At 40.7% G+C, this 25,566-nt stretch overlaps 1 protein-coding gene across 1 annotated transcript in view; it reads right to left on the bottom strand.

Annotated features, from left to right (window-relative positions):
- Positions 1–25,566, bottom strand: part of C9 (complement C9) — a gene marked incomplete at its 5' end in the record, with an annotated part of 58,395 nt that overhangs the window by 30,129 nt on the left and 2,700 nt on the right. Inside the window, 4 exons of the mRNA XM_079702589.1 lie at positions 571–709; positions 14,256–14,403; positions 14,658–14,802; positions 15,188–15,293. Of these exons, the coding sequence (XP_079558715.1) occupies positions 571–709; positions 14,256–14,403; positions 14,658–14,802; positions 15,188–15,293 (538 nt within the window). The remainder of the gene's footprint in view (positions 1–570; positions 710–14,255; positions 14,404–14,657; positions 14,803–15,187; positions 15,294–25,566) is intronic.

Below are 25,566 nucleotides of genomic sequence, written 5' to 3'. Positions count from 1 at the left end.
TTGAATGAGGGGGTATAGTTTGTGGATGGCTCTAGAGAATTTAGGTGACTTGTAGAAAGGTGGTAGGTTTGAGGTAGCATTTTGTAGAGTAAAAATCACTTTAAGAAATAGTTTCACTAGAACTGGAGGGGTTTGAGGTGAGTGACTACAGCCACTCACTTTAGTCAAGCAGGTTTTACAAGGGGGACTAGTGAAGGAAAACAAATGTAAAGATGGTTTTTCATCGGTAGGTTAGCGAAAACCGAGCCTCAACAGCATGGAAGCAGTGTACACAGTCCTTAAATCAGCATTAATTTAATTTTTAGTTTCATCAGAACCTTAGATGATTCTTTTTACAGAGTTTAAGTATTTCCCAAAACTCTATCACTGGGTGCATGTTACTGAAGATTGATTGTAGACTATTGCATATTTCCTAAAGAGACCCAAGCTACATCTCCTCTTCTTTAAGTCAATCTTACGTTCACATTAAATTTTCATTCTACTGAATTTTTCTTATTTTTTAGTAGGAAACTTATGGAAACAATTTTTCAGCTAAAGCTGAACAATGTGTTTTCTTCTGAGGATACTTACTTCATAGGCCAGGGAAGCCACGTTCCAGGGTCTGCGGTAGTATGTCAAGGTGTTGCCATCCCAAACTCGGTCACAGAGTCCATTGTAGTATTCGTTGTTGAAAGGGGTGCTGAGGGGATCCATCCCTAAGACGTTGATCCTGAGTGAACAGAGTAACATCAGGCGTGGAGACACCAGGAGCTAATGCGAGGCAGCCCTCAGTCACTGGGGGAAGAGAGCTTCAGCTCATGTCCCCATCACCCATGTGATGATGGGATATAATCAGGAACAGAAGCAAGAGCCTGGTCACCTCTGCTCTGTGTCCTGGGCGGGAAGTACATATTAAGAAGGTCTTATAAACTCTTCTAGGCAACTAGGGCACCGTTGAGCATAATGAAAGAAATGCAGTAAGTAGGAAGCAAGGGTCCATCTGGCTTCAAGAGTGGAACTCCACTGATGTAACCCTTAGATAGCCTCCCTTGGTGAACTAAACGCCAATGCTGTAATACCACAGCTTTAAATTATTTGAGAACAGAGCATCTCAGGGGGGCAGTATAACTTATGCATATAATTTTTAATCTGTGAATTAACATTGGGGCTCTTTCTCTCTCCATTCTCTTTAAACTTAAACCTTTCCCTCCAGCTGTCTCATTGATTGTCAAGAACCTTGTTCCCTCCAGGCTTATTTTACTCCTATTATACTTACAAGAGGAACACTAAAATGTCATCGTCCAGCAAGGCATTCTCAAAAGTTCTACTTTTTTCTCCCAGCAAAATATTTTTATTTGGCAAGCTTTAATTCAGAAATAGGAATCTTGTTTAGCCTAAAAAGTATTTACTTTGATTCGTAGGCCAAAAACCAACGTATGCAAAAGAAGCAGTTCATTCTTTGTGAAGTACTAATTGGCGAAATAGTCATTGCTGTCTAGACTGTATCTGGAATAAATGGCCCCAGGGCAGGGAGGCCAAATGGAGGTTTGTTCCTCGCATCTATAACTTAGCTTGGCACAAAAGCATAAAGTCTTCCATTGTTCTGGATCACATCCCTAACTCCAATGAGCTGGATTACAAAGCTGGTTGTTGGTTTCAAGAGCAATTTGTCAAAGGATGTGGATATGACTTACTGCAAACCCATTGCTAATGCAAGGAAAATAAGTGGACGAGTATCCTATTGCCAGTTGGTTAGTTAGAAAACATCTTTATATAAACAGCACATTCTTAATAAACTTTGAATCTACACAGAAAATGAACATTATAGCTCAGCTTGAATGAAAGGCAAGTTAAGGAACTGATTCAGCAATACCTTTCTCAAGGCTGACTGTATAATTAGAATTAACTCCTTCTCACTTTTTTGCTCCCCCAAAAATACTTTTCATGAAAAACGCTATGGCCCTAATTTCTAATAAAGGGCCAAAAATTAAACCTAGTCACTCGAATAAAAAAGAGAGGAAAAAAGAAACACTATGTCTAGTTTACTTTCTTAAATATCTTATCCTGGATGGGAGATTAAAATTTTGGCTTTAATTTTTCACCCATCCCTGCATCTACAGACATGTGAGCAATAAATAGTTTAAAAAATATTACTAAGGTTTCAATACAAAGACACAGAATACTGGAAACCAAGTACATTTTCTTTATTTTGTAGTGAACTTTTCTTCCATATATCTCATTAACAGAGACACTGCACCTCTTTGTGTTCAGTGAATAAGGACATTAATCTTTGCTCATAATGGTGATGAATTCTTAAGAGTACTATATCTATGGGTAGTGTAGTGTTTGTAATAAACAGTGGATAATATTAAGACAGTTAATACAGTCCTTGATCTCATTAAAATTATATTCAAGGTAAGGGGTTAGATATAATTACCAATTTCAAACAATAGTCCAAGGACGAATATACATGTGCCAAATGAGTAGTACAGGTAAGTGATGTACAATGTTCCCAAGAGGAAGCGGTCCCCATGGCAGGGTCATAAAAAGGGTTTTAGAAGGAGTAGGATTTGATTTGGGTTTTGAAGGATGGAGCCTGAAGGGCAGGAGGAACGAGGGTGCAAAATTCTGCAGGTGGAAATGTATATGGCATGTTTTTGGGTAGTAGTCTCCAGATTTTTCTGCTTGTCTAATCTATAAAAAATGTTGATAAACTATGCCTCCTTGAACAGTTTTAGTTGGACATCTAAAATGTTCCCTCTTAAGTTTAAGTAGTTGCAAAGGATATAACTTCTCAGCAAGCTGTAAATATTTATGCTTTAAAATATAATTATTTTGCCTCTTTTAAAAATAAATCCAATGGAATATAAATTCTATAGTGATGATGGGTATCAAGTGACTACAATGTTTATATTTCTTTACCAGTTGGATGTTTTATGGTATTCCTTTTGATTCTTTATTCTTTTAAAAATAGACCTTACTTCTTAGAGCAGTTTTAAGATTCATGGCAAGATGAGTGGATTATAGGGAGATATCCCATAAGCCCTTATTCCCCTTTTATGCTTGAATCCATATTTCTATTCCATTTCTGCTCCAGAATTTTAACCTAATGTAATGTAGTTTTATGCTTGGAAGTTTTAATTGATCACTTTTTCACACTTCTCTGTATGAAAAAGGTATTAATTGAAAATTTTAAAACATTAAATATCCTTTGACCATAAGGTCTAAGTATTTAAAAAATTCTTCTGGATTTGAATTACCATTATTAGTAGTGTATTTAAGTATATTAAAATTTTAAAATAGTTAATAAATCTAAGTAAAATTTTATTGGATAGTTATCTCTCAATGAAATGAATGGGGCTTCCTTTTTAATTAATTGATTAGCTACTGTACCCATGGATGAATATTACTTATTGCTAGAAAAAGATAGGGCTGAGTACCAATTTTATTTCTACTTTCCATTTTTATAGAGGTAAATGCTGAGAAATTTAACTCACATAAATAAGTACATAAGCATAGAAAGAATTTTGTCGCAGCAATGTCACTCAATTCTTTGATCTTCTGAGTTTTATGCCCCCCCCAAAAAAGAACACATACTAGTCTGCCATTAAAAGTTATTTTTATAGTCCATTACCTGACAATTGATTAGGACATCATTCAATGCTGTTGGTAAAAAGAATTGGAGACCACTTGACTTACAAGGCTTGACTTACTTGAGGAAACTATTATCATAAAACTCACCTATCTCCCCCTTGGAAAGTCATTTTGTACCCCATGCTATACATACCCCAGTTTGAAGGTTTTTGTTTCACAAAACAGCAAATTGCCCAGTAGGCTAGATCCATCTGGAAAGTTAGAGTGAAGCTAATCCACAGTCTAAAGTACAACTAAGGAAGAAATGTTTCAAAACTTCTGACTTGGTTCCACTACTACAGAGACAGACAGGCTAGTCTAGAATGAGCCAATATTTTTTTCTGCCAAGAAACATGAAAACTTCTCATTGATGGAATATCATCGCCTGGGAAATAAAAAGCATGTGTTTTTTGGCAGCACTTAGAGATGCCTGTTTTCACACCTGCACCTAGAACCGTAGGCAGTTCCAATTTACCAGGTGAACTGAAGAGCAGGCTCCCTTCACAGAAGTGGTGTTATGCTCAGATCAAACACAAAAGTAATTCCTTGTGTATAGCACATCATTTACAGCTGGTTTGGATTTATATCTTTTTCAATGAATTCAAGATGGGTTGGGGATTTCCCAGAACACCTGTGGAGAATCTCAGATTCCTACAAGACAAGAGGCTGAAATATGTGTGATACAGGTGAATTCTCCTGACAGGAGAATTTAAGTGAGAGTCCTTCAAATGAAAACAAGTATAAATGTATTACTATGAGTACATGTGACTTTCTTTTTTTATTTATATTTTTTATTTTTTTATTACACTTTTTTTTTGCTTTATAACAAATTTAATCAGTTATACATATACATATGTTCCCATATCCCCTCCCTTTTGCATCTCCCTCCCACCATCCCTATCCCCACCCCCAAGCGGTCACAAAGCACCGAGCTGATCTCCCTGTGCTATGCGGCTGCTTCCCACTATCTATCTACCTTACGTTTGGTACTGTATATATGTCCTGCCTCTCTTTTGCTTTGTCACAGCTTACCCTTCCCCCTCCCCATATCCTCAAGTCCATTCTCTAGTAGGTCTGTGTCTTTATTCCTGTCTTACCGCTATGTTCTTCATGGCATTTTTTTTTCTTAAATTCCATATATATGTGTCAGCATACAGTATTTGTCTTTCTCTTTCTGACTTACTTCACTCTGTATGACAGACTCTAGGTCCATCCACCTCATTACAAATAGCTCAATTTCATTTCTTTTTATGGCTGAGTAATATTCCATTGTATATATGTGCCATATCTTCTTTACCCATTCATCCGATGATGGACACTTAGGTTGTTTCCATCTCTGGGCTATTGTAAATAGGGCTGCTATAAACATTTTGGTACATGTCTCTTTTTGAATTATGGTTTTCTCAGGGTATATGCCCAGTAGTGGGATTGCTGGGTCATATGGTAGTTCTATTTGTAGTTTTTTAAGGAACCTCCATACTGTTTTCCATAGTGGCTGTACCAATTCACATTCCCACCAGCAGTGCAAGAGTGTTCCCTTTTTTCCACACCCTCTCCAGCATTTATTGTTTCTAGATTTTTTGATGATGGCCATTCTGACTGGTGTGAGATGATATCTCATTGTAGTTTTGATTTGCATTTCTCTAATGAGTAAAGATGTTGAGCATCCTTTCATGTGTTTGTTGGCAGTCTGTATATCTTCTGTGGAGAAATGTCTACTTAGGTCTTCTGCCCATTTTTGGATTGGGTTGTTTGTTTTTTTGTTATTGAGCTGCATGAGCTGCTTATAAATTTTGGAGATTAATCCTTTGTCAGTTGCTTCATTTGCAAATATTTTCTCCCATTCTGAGGGTTCTCTTTTGGTCTTGTTTATGGTTTCCTTTGCTGTGCAAAAGCTTTGAAGTTTCATTAGGTCCCATGTGTTTATTTTTGTCTTTAATTCCATTTCTCTAGGAGGTGGGTCCAAAAGGATCTTGCTGTGATTTATGTCATAGAGTGTTCTGCCTATGTTTTCCTCTAAGAGTTTGATAGTTTCTGGCCTTACATTTAGGTCTTTAATCCATTTTGAGCTTATTTTTGTGTATGGTGTTAGGGAGTGATCTAATCTCATACTTTTACATGTCCCTGTCCAGTTTTCCCAGCACCTCTTATTGAAGAGACTGTCCTTTCTCCACTGTACATTCAGGCCTCCTTTATCAAAGATAAGGTGGCCATATGTGCATGGGTTTATCTCTGGGCTTTCTATCCTGTTCCATTGATCTATCTTTCTGTTTTTGTGCCAGTACCATACTGTCTTTATTACTGTAGCTTTGTAGTATAGTATGAAGTCAGGGAGCCTGATTCCTCCAGCTCCATTTTTCGTTCTCAAGATTGCTTTGGCTATTCGGGGTCTTTTGTTTTTCCATACAAATTGTGAAATTTTTTGTTCTAGTTCTGTGAAAAATGCCAGTGGTAGTTTGATAGGGATTGCATTGAATCTGTAGATTGCTTTGGGTAGTAGAGTCATTTTCACAATGATGATTCTTCCAATCCAAGAACATGGTACATCTCTCCATCTATTTGTATCATCTTTAATTTCTTTCATCAGTGTCTTATAATTTTCTGCATACAGGTCTTTTGTCTCCTTAGGTAGGTTTATTCCTAGATATTTTATTCTTTTTGTTGCAATGGTAAATGGGAGTGTTTCCTTGATTCCACTTTCAGATTTTTCATCATTAGTATATAGGAATGCCAGAGATTTCTGTGCATTAATTTTGTATCCTGCAACTTTACCAAATTCATTGATTAGCTCTAGTAGTTTTCTGGTAGCATCTTTAGGAGTCTCTATGTATAGTATCATGTCATCTGCAAACAGTGACAGCTTTACTTCTTCTTTTCCGATTTGGATTCCTTTTATTTCCTTTTCTTCTCTGATTGCTGTAGCTAAAACTTCCAAAACTATGTTGAATAAGAGTGGTGAGAGTGGGCAACCTTGTCTTGTTCCTGATCTTAGTGGAAATGGTTTCAGTTTTTCACCATTGAGGATGATGCTGGCTGTGGGTTTGTCATATATGGCCTTTATTATGTTGAGGAAAGTTCCCTCTATGCCTACTTTCTGCAGGGTTTTTATCATAAATGGGTGTTGAATTTTGTTGAAAGCTTTCTCTGCATCTATTGAGATGATCATATGGTTTTTCTCCTTCAATTTGTTAATATGGTGTATCACGTTGATTGATTTGCGTATATTGAAGAATCCTTGCATTCCTGGAATAAACCCCACTTGATCACGGTGTATGATCCTTTTAATGTGCTGTTGGATTCTGTTTGCTAGTATTTTGTTGAGGATTTTTGCATCTATGTTCATCAGTGATATTGGCCTGTAGTTTTCTTTCTTTGTGACATCCTTGCCTGGTTTTGGTATCAAGGTGATGGTGGCCTCGTAGAATGAGTTTGGGAGTGTGCCTCCCTCTGCTATATTTTGGAAGAGTTTGAGAAGCATAGGTGTTAGCTCTTCTCTAAATGCTTGATAGAATTCGCCTGTGAAGCCATCTGGTCCTGGGCTTTTGTTTGTTGGAAGATTTTTTATCACCGTTTCAATTTCAGTGCTTGTGATTGGTCTGTTCATATTTTCTATTTCTTCCTGATTCAGTCTTGGCAGGTTGTGCATTTCTAAGAATTTGTCCATTTCTTCCAGGTTGTCCATTTTATTGGCATAGAGTTGCTTGTAGTAATCTCTCATGATCTTTTGTATTTCTGCAATGTCAGTTGTTACTTCTCCTTTTTCATTTCTAATTCTATTGATTTGAGTCTTCTCCCTTTTTTTCTTCATGAGTCTGGCTAATGGTTTATCAATTTTGTTTATCTTCTCAAAGAACCAGCTTTTAGTTTTATTGATCTTTGCTATCATTTCCTTCATTTCTTTTTCATTTATTTCTGATCTGATTTTTATGATTTCTTTCCTTCTGCTAACTTTGGGATGTTTTTGTTCTTCTTTCTCTAATTGCTTTAGGTGCAAGGTTAGGTTGTTTATTCGAGATGTTTCCTGTTTCTTAAGGTGGGATTGTATTGCTATAAACTTCCCCCTTGGAACTGCTTTTGCTGCATCCCATAGGTTTTGGGTCATCGTGTCTCCATTGTCATTTGTTTCTAGGTATTTTTTAATTTCCTCTTTGATTTCTTCAGTGATCACTTTGTTATTAAGTAGTGTATTGTTTAGCCTCCATGTATTTTTATTTTTTACAGCTCTTTTCCTGTAATTGATATCTAGTCTCATAGCATTGTGGTTGGAAAAGATACTTGATACAATGTCAATTTTCTTAAATTTACCAAAGCCTGATTTGTGACCCAAGATATGATCTATCCTGGAGAATGTTCCATGAGCACTTGAGAAAAATGTGTATTCTGTTGTTTTGGGATGGAATGTCCTATAAATATCAATTAAGTCCATCTTGTTTAATGTGTCATTTAAAGCTTGTGTTTCCTTATTTATTTTCATTTTGGATGATCTGTCCATTGGTGAAAGTGGGGTGTTAAAGTCCCCTACTATGATTGTGTTACTGTCAATTTCTCCTTTTATGGCTGTTAGTATTTGCCTTATGTATTGAGGTGCTCCTATGTTGGGTGCATAAATATTTACAATTGTTATATCTTCTTCTTAGATCGATCCCTTGATCATTATGTAGTGTCCTTCTTTGTCTCTTCTAGTAGCCTTTATTTTAAAGTCTATTTTGTCTGATATGAGAATTGCTACTCCAGCTTTCTTTTGGTTTCCATTTGCATGGAATATCTTTTTCCATCCCCTTACTTTCAGTCTGTATGTGTCTCTAGGTCTGAAGTGGGTCTCTTGTAGACACATTATATATGGGTCTTATTTTTGTATCCATTCAGCCACTCTGTGTCTTTTGGTGGGAGCATTTAGTCCATTTACATTTAAGGTAATTATCGATATGTATGTTCCTATTCCCATTTTCTTAATTGTTTTGGGTTCGTTATTGTAGTTCTTTTCCTTCTGTTGTGTTTCTTGCCTAGAGAAGTTCCTTTAGCATTTGTTGTAAAGCTGGTTTGGTGGTGCTGAACTCTTTCAGCTTTTGCTTGTCTGTAAACATTTTAATTTCTCCATCAAGTCTGAATGAGATCCTTGCTGGTTAGAGTAATCTTGGTTGCAGGTTTTTCTCCTTCATCACTTTAATTATGTCCTGCCGCTCCCTTCTGGCTTGTAGAGTTTCTGCTGAGAGATCAGGTGTTAACTTGATGGGTATTCCCTGTGTGTTATTTGTTTTTTTTTTCCCTTGCTGCTTTTAATATGATTTCTTTGTGTTTAATTTTTGACAGTTTGATTAATATGTGTCTTGGCGTATTTCTCCTTGGATTTATTCTGTATGGGACTCTCTGTGCCTCCTGGACTTGATTAACTATTTCCTTTCCCATATTAGGGAAGTTTTCAACTATAATCTCTTCAAATATTTTCTCAGTCCCTTTCTTTTTCTCTTCTTCTTCTGCAACCCCTATAATTCGAATGTTGGTGCGTTTAATGTTGTCCCAGAGGTCTCTGAGACTGTCCTCTGTTCTTTTCATTCTTTTTTCTTTATTTTGCTCTGCAGAAGTTATTTCCACTATTTTATCTTCCACCTCACTTATCCGTTCTTCTGCCTCAGTTATTCTGCTATTGATCCCATCTAGAGTATTTTTTATTTCATTTATTGTGTTGTTAATCGATGCTTGATTCATCTTTAGTTCTTCTAGGTCCTTGTTAACTGTTTCTTGCATTTTGTCTATTCTATTTCCAAGATTTTGGATCTGGGAAATAGAATCTTGGATCATCTTTACCATCATTATTCTGAATTCTTTTTCAGGTAGACTGCCTATTACCTCTTCATTTGTTAGGTCTGGTGGGTTTCTATCTTGCTCCTTCTCCTGCTGTGTGTTTTTCTGTCTTCTCATTTTGCTTATGTTACTGTGTTTGGGGTCTCCTTTTTGCAGGCTGCAGGTTTGTAGTTCCCGTTGTTTTTGGTGTCTGTCCCCAGTGGCTAAGGTTGGTTTAGTGGGTTGTGTAGGCTTCCTGTTGGAGGGGACTAGTGCCTGTGTTCTGGTGGATGAGACTGGATCTTGTCTTTCTGGTGGGCAGGTCCACGTCTGCTGGTGTGTTTTGGGGTGTCTGCGGACTTTTTATGATTTGAGGCCACCTCTCTGCTAATGGGTGGCGTTGTGTTCCTGTCTTGCTAGTTGTTTGGCATAGGGTGTCCAGCACTGCAGCTTGCTGGTCGTTGAGTGAAGCTGGGTGCTGGTGTTGAGATGGAGATCTCTGGAAGATTTTCGCCGTTCGATATTATGTGGAGCTGGGAGGTCTCTTGTGGACCAGTGTCCTGAAGTTGGCTCTCCCACCTCAGAGGCACAGCACTGACTCCTGGCTCCTCAATTTGGGATGATTTGTTGTCTATTCATATATTCCACAGATGCAGGGTACATCAAGTTGATTGTGGAGCTTTAATCCGCTGCTTCTGAGGCTGCTGGGAGAGGTTTCCCTTTCTCTTCTTTGTTCTCACAGCTCCTGGGTCTCAGCTTTGGATTTGGCCCCGCCTCTGCGTGTAGGTCGCCGGAGGGCGTCTGTTCTTCGCTCAGACAGGACAGGGTTAAAGGAGCAGCCTCTTCGGGGACTCTGGCTCACTCAGGCCGTGCGGGAGGGAGGGGCACGGAGTGCGGGGCGAGCCTGCAGCGGCAGAGGTCGGCGTGACGTTGAACCAGCCCGAGGCGCGCCGTGTGTTCTCCCAGGGAATCCGTCCCTGGATCCCGGGACCCCGGCAGTGGCGGGCTGAATAGGCTCCCGGAAGGGCGGTGTGGACAATGACCTGCGTTCGCACACAGGCTTCTTGGCGGCGGCAGCAGCAGCCCCAGCATCCCACGCCCGTCTCTGGTCTCCGCGCTTTCAGCCGTGACTCGCGCCCGTCTGTGGAGCCCCTTTAAGCAGCGCTCTTAATCCCCTCTCCTCGCTCACCAGGAAACCAAGAGGGAAGAAAAAGTCTCTTGCCTCTTCGGCAGCTCCAGAGTTTTCCCGGACTCCCTTCCGGCTAGCTGTGGCACATTAGCCCCCTGCAGGCTGAGTTCTCGCCGCCAGCCCCAGTCCTCTCCCTGCGCTCTGACCGAAGCCCGAGCCTCAGCTTCCAGCGCCGCCCGCCCCGGCGGGCGAGCAGACAAGCCTCTCGGGCTGGTGAGTGCCGCTCGGCACCGATCCTCTGTGCGGGAATCTCTCCGCTTTGCCCTACCCAGGTATGTGGGGAGTTTCTTGCCTTTTGGGAGGTCTGGGGTCTTCTGCCAGCATTCAGTAGGTGTTCTGTAGGAGTTGTTCCACGTGTAGCTGTATTTCTGGTGTATCCGTGGGGAGGAAGGTCTACTTGTGACTTTCATGTGTAAAAGAATCTGACTGTATATTACTTCTGATAAAACTTGTTGAGGTTTTCCAGAGTGGACAGTTTAGAAGCATGTTGCTGTGATTAGGATGTTTGCTGCTATTAGTTCTATTTTGGTGTAGCCCCATAGCCCCATATAAGCATAATGAAGATGTAAAGTAAATAAATATGTAACATCAATGGTATTGAAGAATATCATAACTATAACAAAACATGTTATTTTGAAACCTCTTCCTAAATCTTAACTACTGATTTATACTACTCTTCTATGCTCTTAATTCAAATATTTGGGTAATAAATAGCTACTTAAGGAGTTTCATCTTCTAAGGTTAGTTTTGCTTTGAAGTCAGGGAGTTGACCTGTGGGCTTTGTAGTGATGTAGGGGGGAGTGACATCGGTGCTGATGGGCATGTGGGGAGAAAGAGAGGGTTAGGTGGCAGGGTAAAAAAAAAAAAACAAAAAACGTAGTTTCTATCAGTTAGGGAAACTTGGATTTTAGTTCTGCTAGCAACTAATGTGTCAAATAGCCTTATTTATTTCACTTACTTCTGATCTATAAGGTGACTGTAATACCACCCCTAACCAGCTCCACAGGATTTTTATGGAAAGCCAAGAGGGGGAATGTGCAAAAAGATTTTGAAAAATTCAAAGTATTATGCACATGAAAGCTGTCAGAGAACATAGCTTATAAAGACTACGTTAGCTATAGGTGACTGCTTATGGTAATGGGGAACTTAATCAAAACCGTTGGTGGTGGGCTTCCCTGGTGGCGCAGTGGTTGAGAATCTGCCTGCCTAATGCAGGGGACACGGGCTCGAGCCCTGATCTGGGAAGATCCCACATGCCGCGGAGCGACTGGCCCCGTGAGCCACAATTACTGAGCTTGCGTGTCTGGAGCCTGTGCTCCGCAACAAGAGAGCCTGCGATAGTGAGAGGCCCACGCACCGCGATGAGGAGTGGCCCCCACTTGACGCAACTAGAGAAAGCCCTCGCACAGAAACAAAGACCCAACACAGCCATAAATTTAAAAAAATAATAAAATAAAAAAATATAAAAACCGTTGGTGGGCTGATTCTATCAGAGCCTACCTCATTTTCCACCTCTCAGCCAACCTTTCCACACAGCTGGGTCCCCACCTTCTCACTTAGTCCTGAAGGCTCAGCCCTGTGACGTCTGTCATCACCAGCCCTGACCGTGATAAGGCAGGTATTTAAGGGGTCCTGGTCACTCTCGGGTGTGCCTCATTATGAAACTCCCTGGCAAATGCAATAGAACAAATTTTCTTTTCCCCGAACGAAAGAAATCTATAGATTACAAATGATTGTTTTTCAGCCAAGAGGGCTACGGTTTCTGTAGCCTTTTCCTATAAAATCAGATGTAAATTTGCATAGAAGGAGACATACGTAACACAGGTAATGCCCTGCTTCAAGCCTGTTTGTTTAGATTAGAGAGAAAACCATTTCTTGGATCCCAAATAAAGCAAGTAAAGTAGTAATGGGCTTTCACCATGGACTCACAGTCTCTCCCTGAGGAAAGCAGCAAGAAGAGTCAGGACTCATTGGAGCACGCTGTGGCTAGAAGGTTTCGGACAACCCCCATTCCATTTCTGCCAACTATGAAGAGGCCCTGCTGAGTGTAGAGCTCAAGACCATCCCATCTGATTCGAGATTCCTACTTTTAGGCTCTGGGCAAAGGCACTGTGGGTTATATTTGGACTCTGCTAGGATAAGATTTTATGAAGGGATAAAGGATATGTGAAATGTTTTATCTGGGGTCTGACTCTTGGTATCCTGAAATTTTTTTCCTATGGTGATTAAACAAGTAGATGTTTCATCTGCCTTAAAGAGAGGAGACATCTCTGTTTTTAGCCAAACCTGATACACAGGTCCTGTCTCAGGAACTGCCCAGTTCCTCAGTGTAGGGTTCTTCTCAACCTCAGCTTTCCTGACATGTTGCTGTCCTGTGCCTTGTAGCATCATCCAGGGTCTCTACCCACTGGATGTCAGTAGTCTTCCCTCACCCCCCCGGAAAGCTCCCCACTTCCATATCCCACAGTCATGGCCACTGACAACTTCTAGACATGACCAAATGTCCCCCAAGAGGAAAATCCCCTCTGGTTGAGAACCACTGCCTTAGTCTCTCTATCAGGCCTTGATCTTACCATCACCCGCATCTTCTTTCCTCTCCTCATTCCTATTCCCAGGACTCCAGTCCTGAGCCTGAATTTCTTTCCAGGGACCCAGTTTCAATCTTACCTGATGCAACTGACAGTATTTTAGAAGCATTTATTTTAATTACTTAATTAATTAATTAATTATCTTCCCTATTTATCAACCCACCAGTATTAATTGAGTGTCTATTATGAACAAGGCACTGGGGTTATGAGGATGAAGAGACACATTGCATTACAGGCCATGAAACACAGCCATGTGCCATCACTGTCAATATACCACTGGGTGGGGGAACACCTGTGTCTCTGTTGGGGACAATTTGCCAACAAATCCACCCAAAGTACCTTTACTGAAAACAGATCAGAACAACTAATGGATACTTTGCTGTGGACATCCCTGGAATGTTCTCTAACTAAATGAAATAGAATAGTACAGAACCTCAGGCCTATGTTATTTTCCAACTCTGAGAGCACAGATCTCTGCAAATGGTCTCTATTCTGTGTAACTCTAAGTTCTAAACTGTCTAAGACGTCTCATCCGAGCTGACCCTGCTGGAATGTTTATAGTTTGTATGGGAAACAAGTGAAACTTCAGTTCTTTGATGAGAACCAGAGTCTCAACACCAGCCCCATCTGGCATCAGAATTGCTTCCTCTGTCCTTTTCCTCTTGGGTAAACTCCAGAACGCTGGCACCTCCTGAGAGAGAATTTCTACCCAGGTATATATCCAAGAGAAATTCCAACAGAAGACAGGCTTCCTGGCTATTCAAATATTTGAATCGAATTGCCAGACCTACTACTGGCAATTCAATTTCAAAAGTTAACATGTCATTTCAATATTGCTACGGTCTTCCAGAGGTTGATAAACAAGCTTTCTCATCTCTTACTGGACTCGGAAGTAATCACCTATCATCCTGATGGTCTAGTCTATTCTACAGATGCCTACTGAGGCCAGGGAGCTTGTCCAAATTACCTTGAGATACTGATTCAGCATTTACCTTCTTTCAAGCTCAAATGTAATTCAAGCAGAATACAGACTCAAAGGCTACTCTTTGTACCAGCTCAAACCCTCTACCACGTGGGGTACCGACCCGTAGCCTGCTGTCCGTGCCAGCTCCGACTCTCCCACCACTTTGTTGCGGCAGGGAGGATGAGGATCATTTTCACAGTCATCCTCATCTGAAAAGTCTCCGCAGTCATTGTCACCATTACACAGAAGTCGCCTCTTTATGCATATGCCTGCAATCAAAATCAGGAAAGACAGAAAGACACCGTGTCTCTCAGGCCAAATTCTCTCGCTTTTTCTTAAGTTATCAAACATACTTTAATGATAGAGGGGAGGGACCACACCTATATTTGAATTTTTTGTATAGACTATATAGATGGCCCTTTTTTCAGCCCCTTTCATGCTTGGAAGCATGAGCGTCTGGAAGCACATTTCTTTTAGCTCGTGAGGGCACATCGAAACCCACACTAGGCAACGGGAGGATTACCTGTGTGGCATCGAAAGTCATTTTCACAGTCATCCTCAGGGTCTTCACAGGTCTCCGTGGGCACGCACTGACGTCTATCTCCTACAGCGTCCATGCACTTTTGCCCGTTAAATTGTCCAAAGACCTCAATGCTCCTTGAGCGAAACTGCCCAGGAACAGCTGGAAATGTTAGCGTTTCTAAGGCCAAGAAGGGATTCTGATCTAAAACTGCATCCACACCACTGCAGCCCTCCAAACCCAGCTGAGTCAAAGGTTTTCAGATAGAAGCCCGATGTCACTTGAAGGAACAACTCACGTGGTGGGGTTGGCGGGCTCTTCTATAGAATATGGTTCCTCCCAATGCTCATTTAGTCACTGTGCAACACTCAGGTTTCCCAGCAAGGTTAGTCTCATCTATTTAGGTATTTCCCTTTCCTTCCGGGTTTGGAACTCAGCTGGGGGCCTCCCTGCCTCATAGTCATTTTCCTGGAGATGCTGGCAGTACAGTTTCCACTTGGGGACATCAGTGGGGAATGGCAACAAATGCTTACCATTTGTTTGAGGCAAGGGTCACATTTGGACCAACTGCTCCAGGAGCTCATCTTGCAGTCTGTGGGCAATGGTGTGCCACTGATTTTCATGGGCTCTGAGTCATAACTAAGACAATAAAACACATCAGCTTATAATGATCATCATGTGTGCTTCTTTCTAAAAAGTCTTCACAAACCCATTTAATTTTATTTACTCCTTTCCCCCCTTCTGAACCACAGTATTTATCCTTTTATTCCATCTCGCATTTGACACTTGATCACATGCTGTTTTGTATTTTCAACTCAACTTTTTGTTTAATTCTTATACTGCATTGTAATTTAACCTTCGCCCTAACAACAACCACAATAATAATGATGGTGATGAAGAAAACTAGCAAGTCATCCGGCTATGTGTTCTTCACTGATTAGTCTTGTATTTCCAACTAGTGTACAGAGTCATTGAAGCTAGAAGCCTTGTTTCACTTTGTACCCCCCAGAGCTTCTGGCAAAGCCTCAAGTTGCCGGGTTTTCTTGCAGATTTAAGCCAGTGCACCCAGCCGTTCCCATGGTAAGTGCCTCATAAATCAAGCTCTCCTGTCCCTACTTTCTGTATGTGCTGAACTTCCTGCTTTACACTCCGTGTCTGGACTTATTCCTCATCTTTCTGAATTTCAATGTATATTTTCTGGCACTTCTAACCTTCCCTCCCACCCCCAGCTGTGCTCTTCTGGCTTTGAACTGTTCTATCTTTCTTGGTTCACCATTTGGATCTCTTCTGGTTGCAGCACCACCTTGGATTACTATCTTATTCAGTGACAGAAAGAAATCCAAAAACAGAAGACATGACACAAGAATCTTATCAATTTCCTGCCCCACTTACCCGAACTGGCACCTATCCTTTTTCTGGTGCAGCCTCTTATTTCAGAGGGATGGTAAGGCCAATCCCTCCCCTAAAGCTCTAGATCCCAGCATCTCTTTGAGCTCTTGATAACCGAGATTCTCCTCCATTTAAACCTCTCCCTTACAACCAGCTCCTTTCCATTTGTAATACAATGTGTTCAAGTCTTTGACATTAAGCATAAACAAACAAAGGAATGAACAAATAGAATACTCTTCCTGAACTTTACATTTCCTTCAAGCTACCCCACCTCCCTCCCACCCTTCACAATGACACTCAAAGGAATTGCTATAAACATATTTCTGTTTCTCTCTCTTCCAAAATAAAAACAAGTCTCATCTCCTCCTTTTAGCTACCTCCAAAATTCTCTCATCTTTTTTAGGCCAACTTTCTGGAAAAAGTAGTCTGCACCCTGGTTTCTTGTTCCTTGCCTTCCAATTACAGCTCAACTCTCCTGACCCAAGGTCATCGCTCTTGCCAAAGTCAACAATGACTTCAAGTGGCCGGCTCCATGGTTTCCCTCAGTTCTTATCCTACCAACTACTTCACAGCTGTCAATACGGTTGACCACTCCGGCTCTTTAAAATAATCTCTTCCCTTGGACTGAATGACATTAGACTCCTTTTATTGCTTCTTTCCCCTCCATCCTGTTCTCCTACTCTCCTGTTCAGGCTCCTTCACCTTTGACAGTCTCAGAAATGCTGTTTTTCCTCAAGCTCCTGTCCTTGGATCTCTTTTCTTTTTCTTTCTACACTTTTCCCAGGGCCTTGGCTTCCATGTATATATTAATGACACCCAGAGATAAGTCTGCAGTCCAGACATCTCTTCTGAATTTTAAACCCTTGGATATAACTCCCAGTTGGACATCTGCACTTAAATGTCTTCATGGCTCATGGATTTAGTGTATCCCCAGACAAATCCATTCTTTTTCCTCTTCTCTCAAGGCTTCTCCTCCTGTATTTATTGTCTTGGTAAACAGTGTCTCCATTTATGCAGTCACCCTAACCAGGCTAGGGTGGTACTTGTCTTATCGAAGCTCATCCCCCATATTGAATCAACCACTGAAACCTGTTTCTTACAGTCATAAATGACTCTCAAATCCTTCCACCCTTCATCTCTTCCGGACACTGGTCTACACTAACATTTCATCTCTCCTAGATGACAGTCATTTTTTTCTAATCCTGTTTCCCTAAATCACCCAGAGCAATCTTTTAAAAATGCAAAGCTTATCATTCATTCCCCTACTGAAACTCTTCAGTAGCTTCTCTGTTCTGAGGATAAAGTCCAAATTTTCTAACATGATATGGTAGGCAGAGTAATGACCCCCCAAAACATCTGTGTCTTAATCCCCAGAATCTGTGAATATGTTACTTTACATGGCAAAAGAGACTCTGAGCATGTGATTAAGAGGAAATTATTCTGTATTTTACCTGGATGAGCCCATTCCAATTATGAGAGCTCTTAAAAACAGAAGAGTGGTTCAGAGAGATGTGCAGACAGAAGTGGCAGGAGAAATTCAAAGCATGAAAAGGGACTCCATCCACTGTTGCTGGCTCTGAAGACAGAAGGAGTTTCACCAAGGAATGCAGGCAACCTCTAGAAGCTGGAAGATGCAGGGAAATAGATTCTCCCCTAGAGCCTCTAGAAAGGACTGTAGCCCTGCCGGAGCCTTGATTTTAGGCCAGTGAGACCTATTTCAGATGCCTGACCTATACAACTGTAAGATAATAAATCTGTGTTGTTTAAGCCACTAATATGTGGTAATTTGTTACAGCTGCTACAGGAAACTAACACACATGGTCTAGAGCGCTCTACATGGCCCATCTTCCTAATTCTTCACCTTCACTTTTCCCCCAGCCACGCTGAACTTGAAATGCCCAAGATAAGCTACATTTTCTCATAGCCTCAGGCCTTTAAACCTACTGTTTCCTATTCACCACACTGATCTCATCTTCAACATATTCTTTTTTCCAGAAAACCTTCCCTAACCCCTCATGTAATTTACTTTTCTATGTACATATTCTTATAATGTCTTGTTCTTCCCTATATCATAAGTGCCTTTACAATGACACGTTTAATTTAATTTATTTATTCACTCATTTATTCACCTATCAAATATTTACTGTCTATTATTTGCTAGGCTTTGAGGATACAATGGTATGCAAAACAACAAAACAAAATAAGACAGAAACCGTGATCCCCAAACTAACAGAGCTTATTTTCTAGGTAAAAATATCAGTGAGTTAAGGAAACTTTCAGTCCTGCTCAGCTTACATATCAAGTGTCTGGAACATAGTAGGTGCTCAGTAAGGGCTTTATGAATGAATAAATGAAAAACTAAGTGCATGAAGAGGAAGAAAGTTCTTGATCGTGTGGTCTAGGACAGACCTAGGTCTGTATTTCTCTGGGTTATCATCTGGTGGTGGACCACTCATATCATATTTTTGCAAGACCTGCTTGTCATTAGGCAGTCCTAATGACTGGAGATACCATTTCTGTAAGCCTGATCCTTGCCTACATCATTCAGAAAATCAGGAGACTTGATGAGCTTCAATCTTCTAAAAGTGCAGGTTAAAAACATATTAGACAAGCTGCCAAACCTCTTTGAAGAAACTGATTTCATGGAGGTTTGAGTATTAGTATCTATCTGAAACCACATGGCTGAGAAATTTGCTACTAGAACTTTTCCATCAGACTAAATCCTCATCTGGAACTGACCGGCCTCATCAAGAGACAATGGCAGATGCACTTTTATGACCTATAGCAGCAGGTCTCACTACTGATTGCATATCATAATCTTCAGAGAGTAAAAATAGGAACTGTAAAATTGTGAGTCCCCATTCCACACTAATTACATCAAGCTTTCTGAGGATGGGCTTCAGGCATCAATGTTTTTAAAAAGTATGCCAGGTGATTCTCGTGTTCACACAATGTTGAGGAAAACTTCTTGGCACCATCTGGTGGGTATCCATGAAATCTGAAGGGGTGGAATTCAAGTATGGGGGTGCCCATTTCATCACATAACCCAAGCTTGAGGTCACCACTGACCTGAGTCACTGAGCTGCTTTATCATTGGTTTTAGGAATTACTCTAGGCTTTGCCTATTAGTGTCCCTATGGATCTTTGTAATCTGTGGATCTAGTTTTTCCAGTATTAGTTAGGCCTGCTGCCGTCAACTGGATTATCTGCTCCTGTCTATCCTTTTTGTATTTATCACTTACTTAGAAGATCATGTTAGCATTTTGTTTCAGCATCTCTCCCAAAGAGATTTGTTCTAGAAACCACACCCTAAATAGACCTGTGGTATGACACCTTAATCTTTCTCACCTGCCATTGAGACCAGCTTCAATGAATAACTAGTTCAGAGGGTACAGTACAGGCTGGGGGATCATGTATGGAAGGTAAAACTCACTGCAAATACTGCAGAGTGAGTTACAGTCCTTTGGTGGGCAAGCCTAGAGCCCAGTCAGTGAAGGGGGCCGATCAGAAAGCCTGTTCATCTGTCTCACACATCAGTGACCAGGACCCTGCTCCAATGATACTGGCATTGCCTGTATATGCTTCTCTAACATCCGTCACATTAACAATAGCCCCATATTAACAATGTGCACACTAATTCCCTTCCTTCTAACTTCAGGACTCTTTTTTTTTTTTTACATATTTGACTCACACCTTGGACTTAGAATAGAGCAGCAGAATTTTGCCTTTGATCTTTTATTGCCCTCCTAGATTGTGATTTAGATTCATTTCCTGAATGATCCAACCTGGTCCTGTGGGAAGGTCTGCACGGATCCCACCCTTGCCCTCAGAGTGGGACTTACACCCCACTAGATATCATGCTCAGTGTATTCTTTCATTTGCTAGGACTGCCGTAACAAGGCATCACAGGCTTAAGCAATAGAAATTTATTTTCTCACGATTCTGAAGGCTAGAAGTCTGAGATCAAGGTGTCTGTGGGGTTGATCCCTTCTGAGGCCTCTCTTCTTGATTTGCAGATGACAATCTTCTTCCTGTGTCTTCATTTGGTCTTTCCTCAGTACATGTCTGTGTTCAAAGTTACTCTTCTTTCAAAGACACCAGTTGTATTGGATTAGGGCCTGCCCTAATGACCCCCAATACAGTCACATTCTGAAGTCTGGGGTTTGGAATTTCAACATTTAAGTTTTGGAGGGACACAATTCAGCCCATAACACTCATAAAAGTTTTTTGATTAAGCAATACCTATGTTTTCTACTAGTTTTACTAGATAATTTCCAAAGCTCATTTTCTCATTAAACCTTTATTCTACCACTGAGGGTAAATTTTATAGGTGTTATACTTTATAGGTGGGAAACTAAAAACAGAGAATTATGCTAATTATTCAAATTTGGACAGTTAGTAGCAAAACTGGGCTTAGAATCTATGTCTCTCCACTCCTAGTTCACTGCGATTTTGCTCTCTCTCCTGTGCTGCCTTTCCCCCCACCCCCCAACCAACTCAAATCCTCTTTGAAATAATCTAAAGGGTCATGGCTTATTCAATAATTGCTGGATGTAATAGTCTGATGCTTTGTAGACATTTGGAAACACTTTAAGTTAATAAGAATATATTTAAAATATAGCAGAATATATTTTTAAAGAATGTATTTATATTTTTATTTAAGAACACTTTTTAAAATATAGCAGCTCCAGGTAAAGCACAGCAATTGGACAATCTGGCTCTTGCCTGGATATATTTTTGAAGCTTACGCCTAAATCTTGTCAAATTAGGCAAAAATAAATTGAAAATTGTGGGAACACCTGGATGCTTTTCTTTCACTGCACCAGGTACCTGGATATTTAGAGGCAAAATAAAGACAAGACTTGAGGGAATTATTAAGAGGAAATAATAGATTATACAAGGGGAATATGTTATTGAAATGAATGCATTCCATAAATATTAAGAAAGAGGATGAGTGATCTTGGATAGCTCCTTCTGAGCCCAGTACCCCCTCCTCAGCCCCTTTGACTCACTAGACAGACAATCTTTTGTAGCTCAAAGACTGTGTATGTACAATGCTTACCACTTGCCTTTCACCCTGCTGAGCTATTAGGCTGAGCGGGAGAAGTATTTGTAAAGCACTTTCTGGATTCGTAGATGAAATGTGTTTATCAAGTAAAGCCAATTTCCAAGTGTTTCAATCTCAGCTTGAAAGTCATTTCCTAGATCAAAGTGATGTACATCAACATGGCAGGAGGTCTAACTCTGGGCCAGAAATGCATTGAATGAAGAGCCATTGATGTACACCTGGTCCCATCTCCCTGCCATGAAGAGAGGTTTCCAACTTTAGAAAAAGAAAACCTCAGGAGCAGTTCACACCCCAGGACACTTGGTGGGGGGCCCAGGCAGGAAAACACCTGCTGTAGGAAGGAATCTTTTTGTCAATAAATAAGACAATGTGGCTCCTTTGAGTGGAGAAATGTAAGCTAATTAGGACAGCATCCTTAACCCATGGATCTGCCAGTTTGTTTAGTTCCTGCAATTCATCAAGGTGAAGAGATAATATAACAGCAGTGGCCAACACTCTAAAATTTCAGGACTTTTCTGTTTTCCCAAGTCTTAGTCAAGAGCTTCTCTCATGTGCTTCCAATGAGCCAACATTCAGTAACATTTATGGAGGGTCTGCTCTATGTCACGAATTGTTCTGGTAACTGGGGCCACAAGACGACATCCTGACCATCACGGAGCCTGCGTTCCAGTGGGTGAGATACAATAAAAGAGTATACTAGAAAATACAACATGCAGTATCAGTTAAGACATGTGAGCTGTGAAGGAAAATAAACCAGGGTAAGAGGACAAAAAATGCCATAAGGCTGCGCTGGAGCCCCACAGGGCTGGGGGTTTCTTATAGAGCGTGGTGAGAGGACCCTCTCAGAGCAGGTGTGGTGCTTTACAAACGTGTTCACAAATTCTTTGAAATTAGGCTCATCAAAGATGGGGTCTATGCGTCCCCCTCTTGAGGCTGGTGGGTCTTTGTTAATGCTTTTGAGGAGTAGAATGCAGTGAAAGAGAGCCTGCATGCCTTTTAAGTCTAGGTTAGAGAAGCCCATGCTGGTTTATCTAAGGACACTTATTCTGGGAGCCTTTCACCACTACGTATGAAGCTAGCTATCCTGAGTCCACCATGTGGAGAGCACACACACACACACACACACACACACACGAGAGATTCCTAGGGAGACTCAATTGCTCTAGTCCCCCAGCTGTTTGGGTCTTCCCAGCCCAGGTGACAGACATGAGTGAAGAAGTTGTCATGATGACCTCAGCCACAGCCACCATCTGCCTGCATGTGAGAGACCCATGACAACTGACCAACTGAGCCCAGCCAACCCCCCGCTTCAAGAACCAAAGAAATAATTGGTCTTGTTTTAAGCTACTATTTTATAATGATTTGTTACACAGTAAAAAATGACCAGAACAGGGAGGTGGTGTTTGATTAGGTACCTGAATGAGATCAGAGAGAATCTATGCGAGGGTCTGGGAGAAGAGTGTTGTAAGCTAGGGGAAAGTAAGTGCAAAGGCCCTGAGGTGGCATGTTGGAGGCACAGCAAACAGAGCAGAGTGACCACAAAGAAGAATGAGGTGCATCTGGAGGAACAGGCAGGAGCAGCTCATGTCTTGTGGGCTGTGGTGAGGAATTTGGATTTGATTCGGAGCTTGATGGGAATCCTTAGAGGAATATGAGAGCAACAGTAACACTCAGATTTACATTTTCAAAAGCTTTCCCTGGTTTTGGGGTGGAGAATTGACTATTGGGGAGTGGACAAGAGTGGATGCAGGGCAGAAAGGATAGTGATTTGGGCTAAAATGGTCACAGTGGAGACAGGGAGAAGTGGGTAGATTTGGGACACGTTTTCGAGGTAAGGCCAACAGGACCTACAGTTACATTGCATGTGGCAATGACATGAATAGAGGAGTCAAGTATGGTTCCCAGGTTTTTACGTGAGTAGCTTGATGAGTAGTAGTGCAGGTTGGATGAGGATGGGCAGAGAAATCAATAGGTATGTTCTGGACATGTTAAGTTTGGGATGCTTGATACATTTTCAAGAAGAGATGCTGACTGAGTAATTGGACACTGGGCTCAGGAAAGAGATCAGCATCATAGATATAAATTTGAGAGATGTCAGAAATTAAGCGATATTTCATACCATGAGGCTGGAAGTGAGTGGGTGTGTTGAATAAGTCTGAGGACTGAGCCAACATTTAAAGGAAATGTTACAACATGTCTGCAAGCTGATGGGAATGATTTGGTACAAAGGGAGATACTGATAATGCAGGAGAGGGGGCGGAATTAAAAGAGCAAAGTCCTTGATGAGGCTGGAGCAGATGAAGCCAGTGTACAAGTGAGTGGTTAGGCTCAGGGGAGCGTGTTGCCCTTAGCATCACAGGCCTCACTCAGAGAACTTGGATGAATTGCAATTGCCATTTACTTGTTGATATTCCCCACTAGTCTGTAAGCTCACTGAGGGCAGAGACCCTTGGTAATAACATGCTCTGTATTACACTACAGCTCCCGAAGCAATGTCCAGCCCATGTTGCAAACAATAAATATTTCCTGTATTAAACGGGTGAATAAAAAAGACCATACTTGGCCAATAATAATTCATAAACAAATATCCATTAACTTATATTAAATATGGATATTAAGAACACAGATAGCTACAACCAAAGAAGGAGAAAAAAACTGACATTTTGGATATTTTCAATTCTGCTTTTTTTTTTTTGGCCACACCGTGTGGCTTGTGGGATCTTAGTTTCCCAACCAGGGATCAAGCCCCATGCCCTCCGCAGTGAAAGCATGGAGTCCTAACCATGGGACAGCCAGGGAATTCCCTGGATATTTTCAATTTAATAGTTATTCCCAACTTTAATGAGTGTTTGGGTATTTTTCCTGATTGTTAAGTTTAATTAAAATAAATTGAATGATAATTTCTAACATTTCTGAGTGCTTAGTGTATGTCAGGTTCTCTTCTAAACTTTTATATTCATTATCTCATTTAACTTTTTACATCAGCGCTATGAGATATCTTCTACTAGTATTATCATTCTTGAAGGATGAGAAACTAAGCCACAGAAATGGTGAGTAATTTTTCTCGGGTTACACAGCAGCTACTTGGTGGCAGAGTTGGGATTCAAGCCCAGGCAGTTTCTCTCCAGAGGTGACCTACTCAGCTACTCTCTGGATTTCTAACTCCCAGTCTAGAATTCCTTAACTATTAGAAAGATGAAGAATAAAATAACTATGACAACTATAAACACCCACATATGCAGCCAAAAGATGAATGACAAACTGGGAAAGATGTTTGTAATTCATACCAGAGAAAAAGGACGAATACACTAAGTCATCATAGAAATCTCTAAGTGAAAGACAAGAGACTCAATAGGAAAATGGACAAAGAATATAGATAGTTCACTGCCCCCCAAAATACATATAGCCTTTAAACCTATGACAAGATGTGTAACCTGATTAAGAGAAAGGCAAATTAAAACTATTCAAAGATACCATTTTTCACCTATGAGATTGGCAAATATCAAGCTGTTGGCCTAGAGCTCCCATTGGCAAAGCTTTGGGGAAACAAGCACTTTTACACTCTACTGGTGAAAGTGTAAAATAATACCCACCCACGGGACTGTGGGGCAATTTCAGCAGAAGCTTGAAGCCGATACCTTTTGATCCAGTTATATCACTTCTTGGAATTAATCCTCAGGTACAATTATCCATTTGCAAAATGATATGTGAATAAGGATATCCATTGCAACATGGCTTATAATACAAAACTGGAAACAACCCAAATGTTCATTAATAAAAGAAGTTATCTGAACTGTATATCCAGAAAATGGAAAATTAATCATTTGTGAGGAGAAGGAGGAAGTTCCTTTTTTCTACTGATACAGGAAGGTCTCAAGGATATGTTGCAAAGTAAAAAGAAGAAAAGCAAAGTACAAGATAGTATATGTGATATGATACCTTTTATGAAAGAAAGGGGAAGAGTAAGATTATAGTTAGCTCCATGCTTTAATCCACATAAAGACATACTGGAAAGATACAGGAAATTAATAAAGGTGATTCCCTGTGGGGAAAGTGTGAGGTGGGAGACAGGGAGTGATCTAAGTACTTTACATATAACACAAATCTCATGAAAAGCTAGGAGTAGGGAAATCAAGACTTCCCAATGTATACTTGTTATATTTTTTGACTCTTGAACCAGGTAAATATTCTGTTATTTACAAATGAAAAGGAAGAAACTAAGGATAGCTATACTCACAGCCAGCTTGCCTGTCACTGTGCTAAGCACATTGCATTTATTATCTCGGGGATTTCACAGCAGGTCACATTTTTATTCCTATTGTGCAGGTGTTAGGAACAGGTTTAGAGAAGTTAAGGAATTTGCTTAGGGTCACACAGCTAGTAAATTGTGGACCTCAAACTCAAATCCAACTGCCTGACTCTGGAACCTATATTATAAACTGCTATTCTACTTGT

The sequence above is a fragment of the Hyperoodon ampullatus genome, assembly GCF_949752795.1.
Source record: "Hyperoodon ampullatus genome assembly, chromosome: 4".
In the NCBI taxonomy this organism is placed as follows: Eukaryota; Metazoa; Chordata; class Mammalia; order Artiodactyla; family Ziphiidae; genus Hyperoodon; species Hyperoodon ampullatus.
The sequence above is the reverse complement of the archived record's forward strand: the minus strand, read 5'-3'. Positions and strand labels throughout refer to the sequence as shown.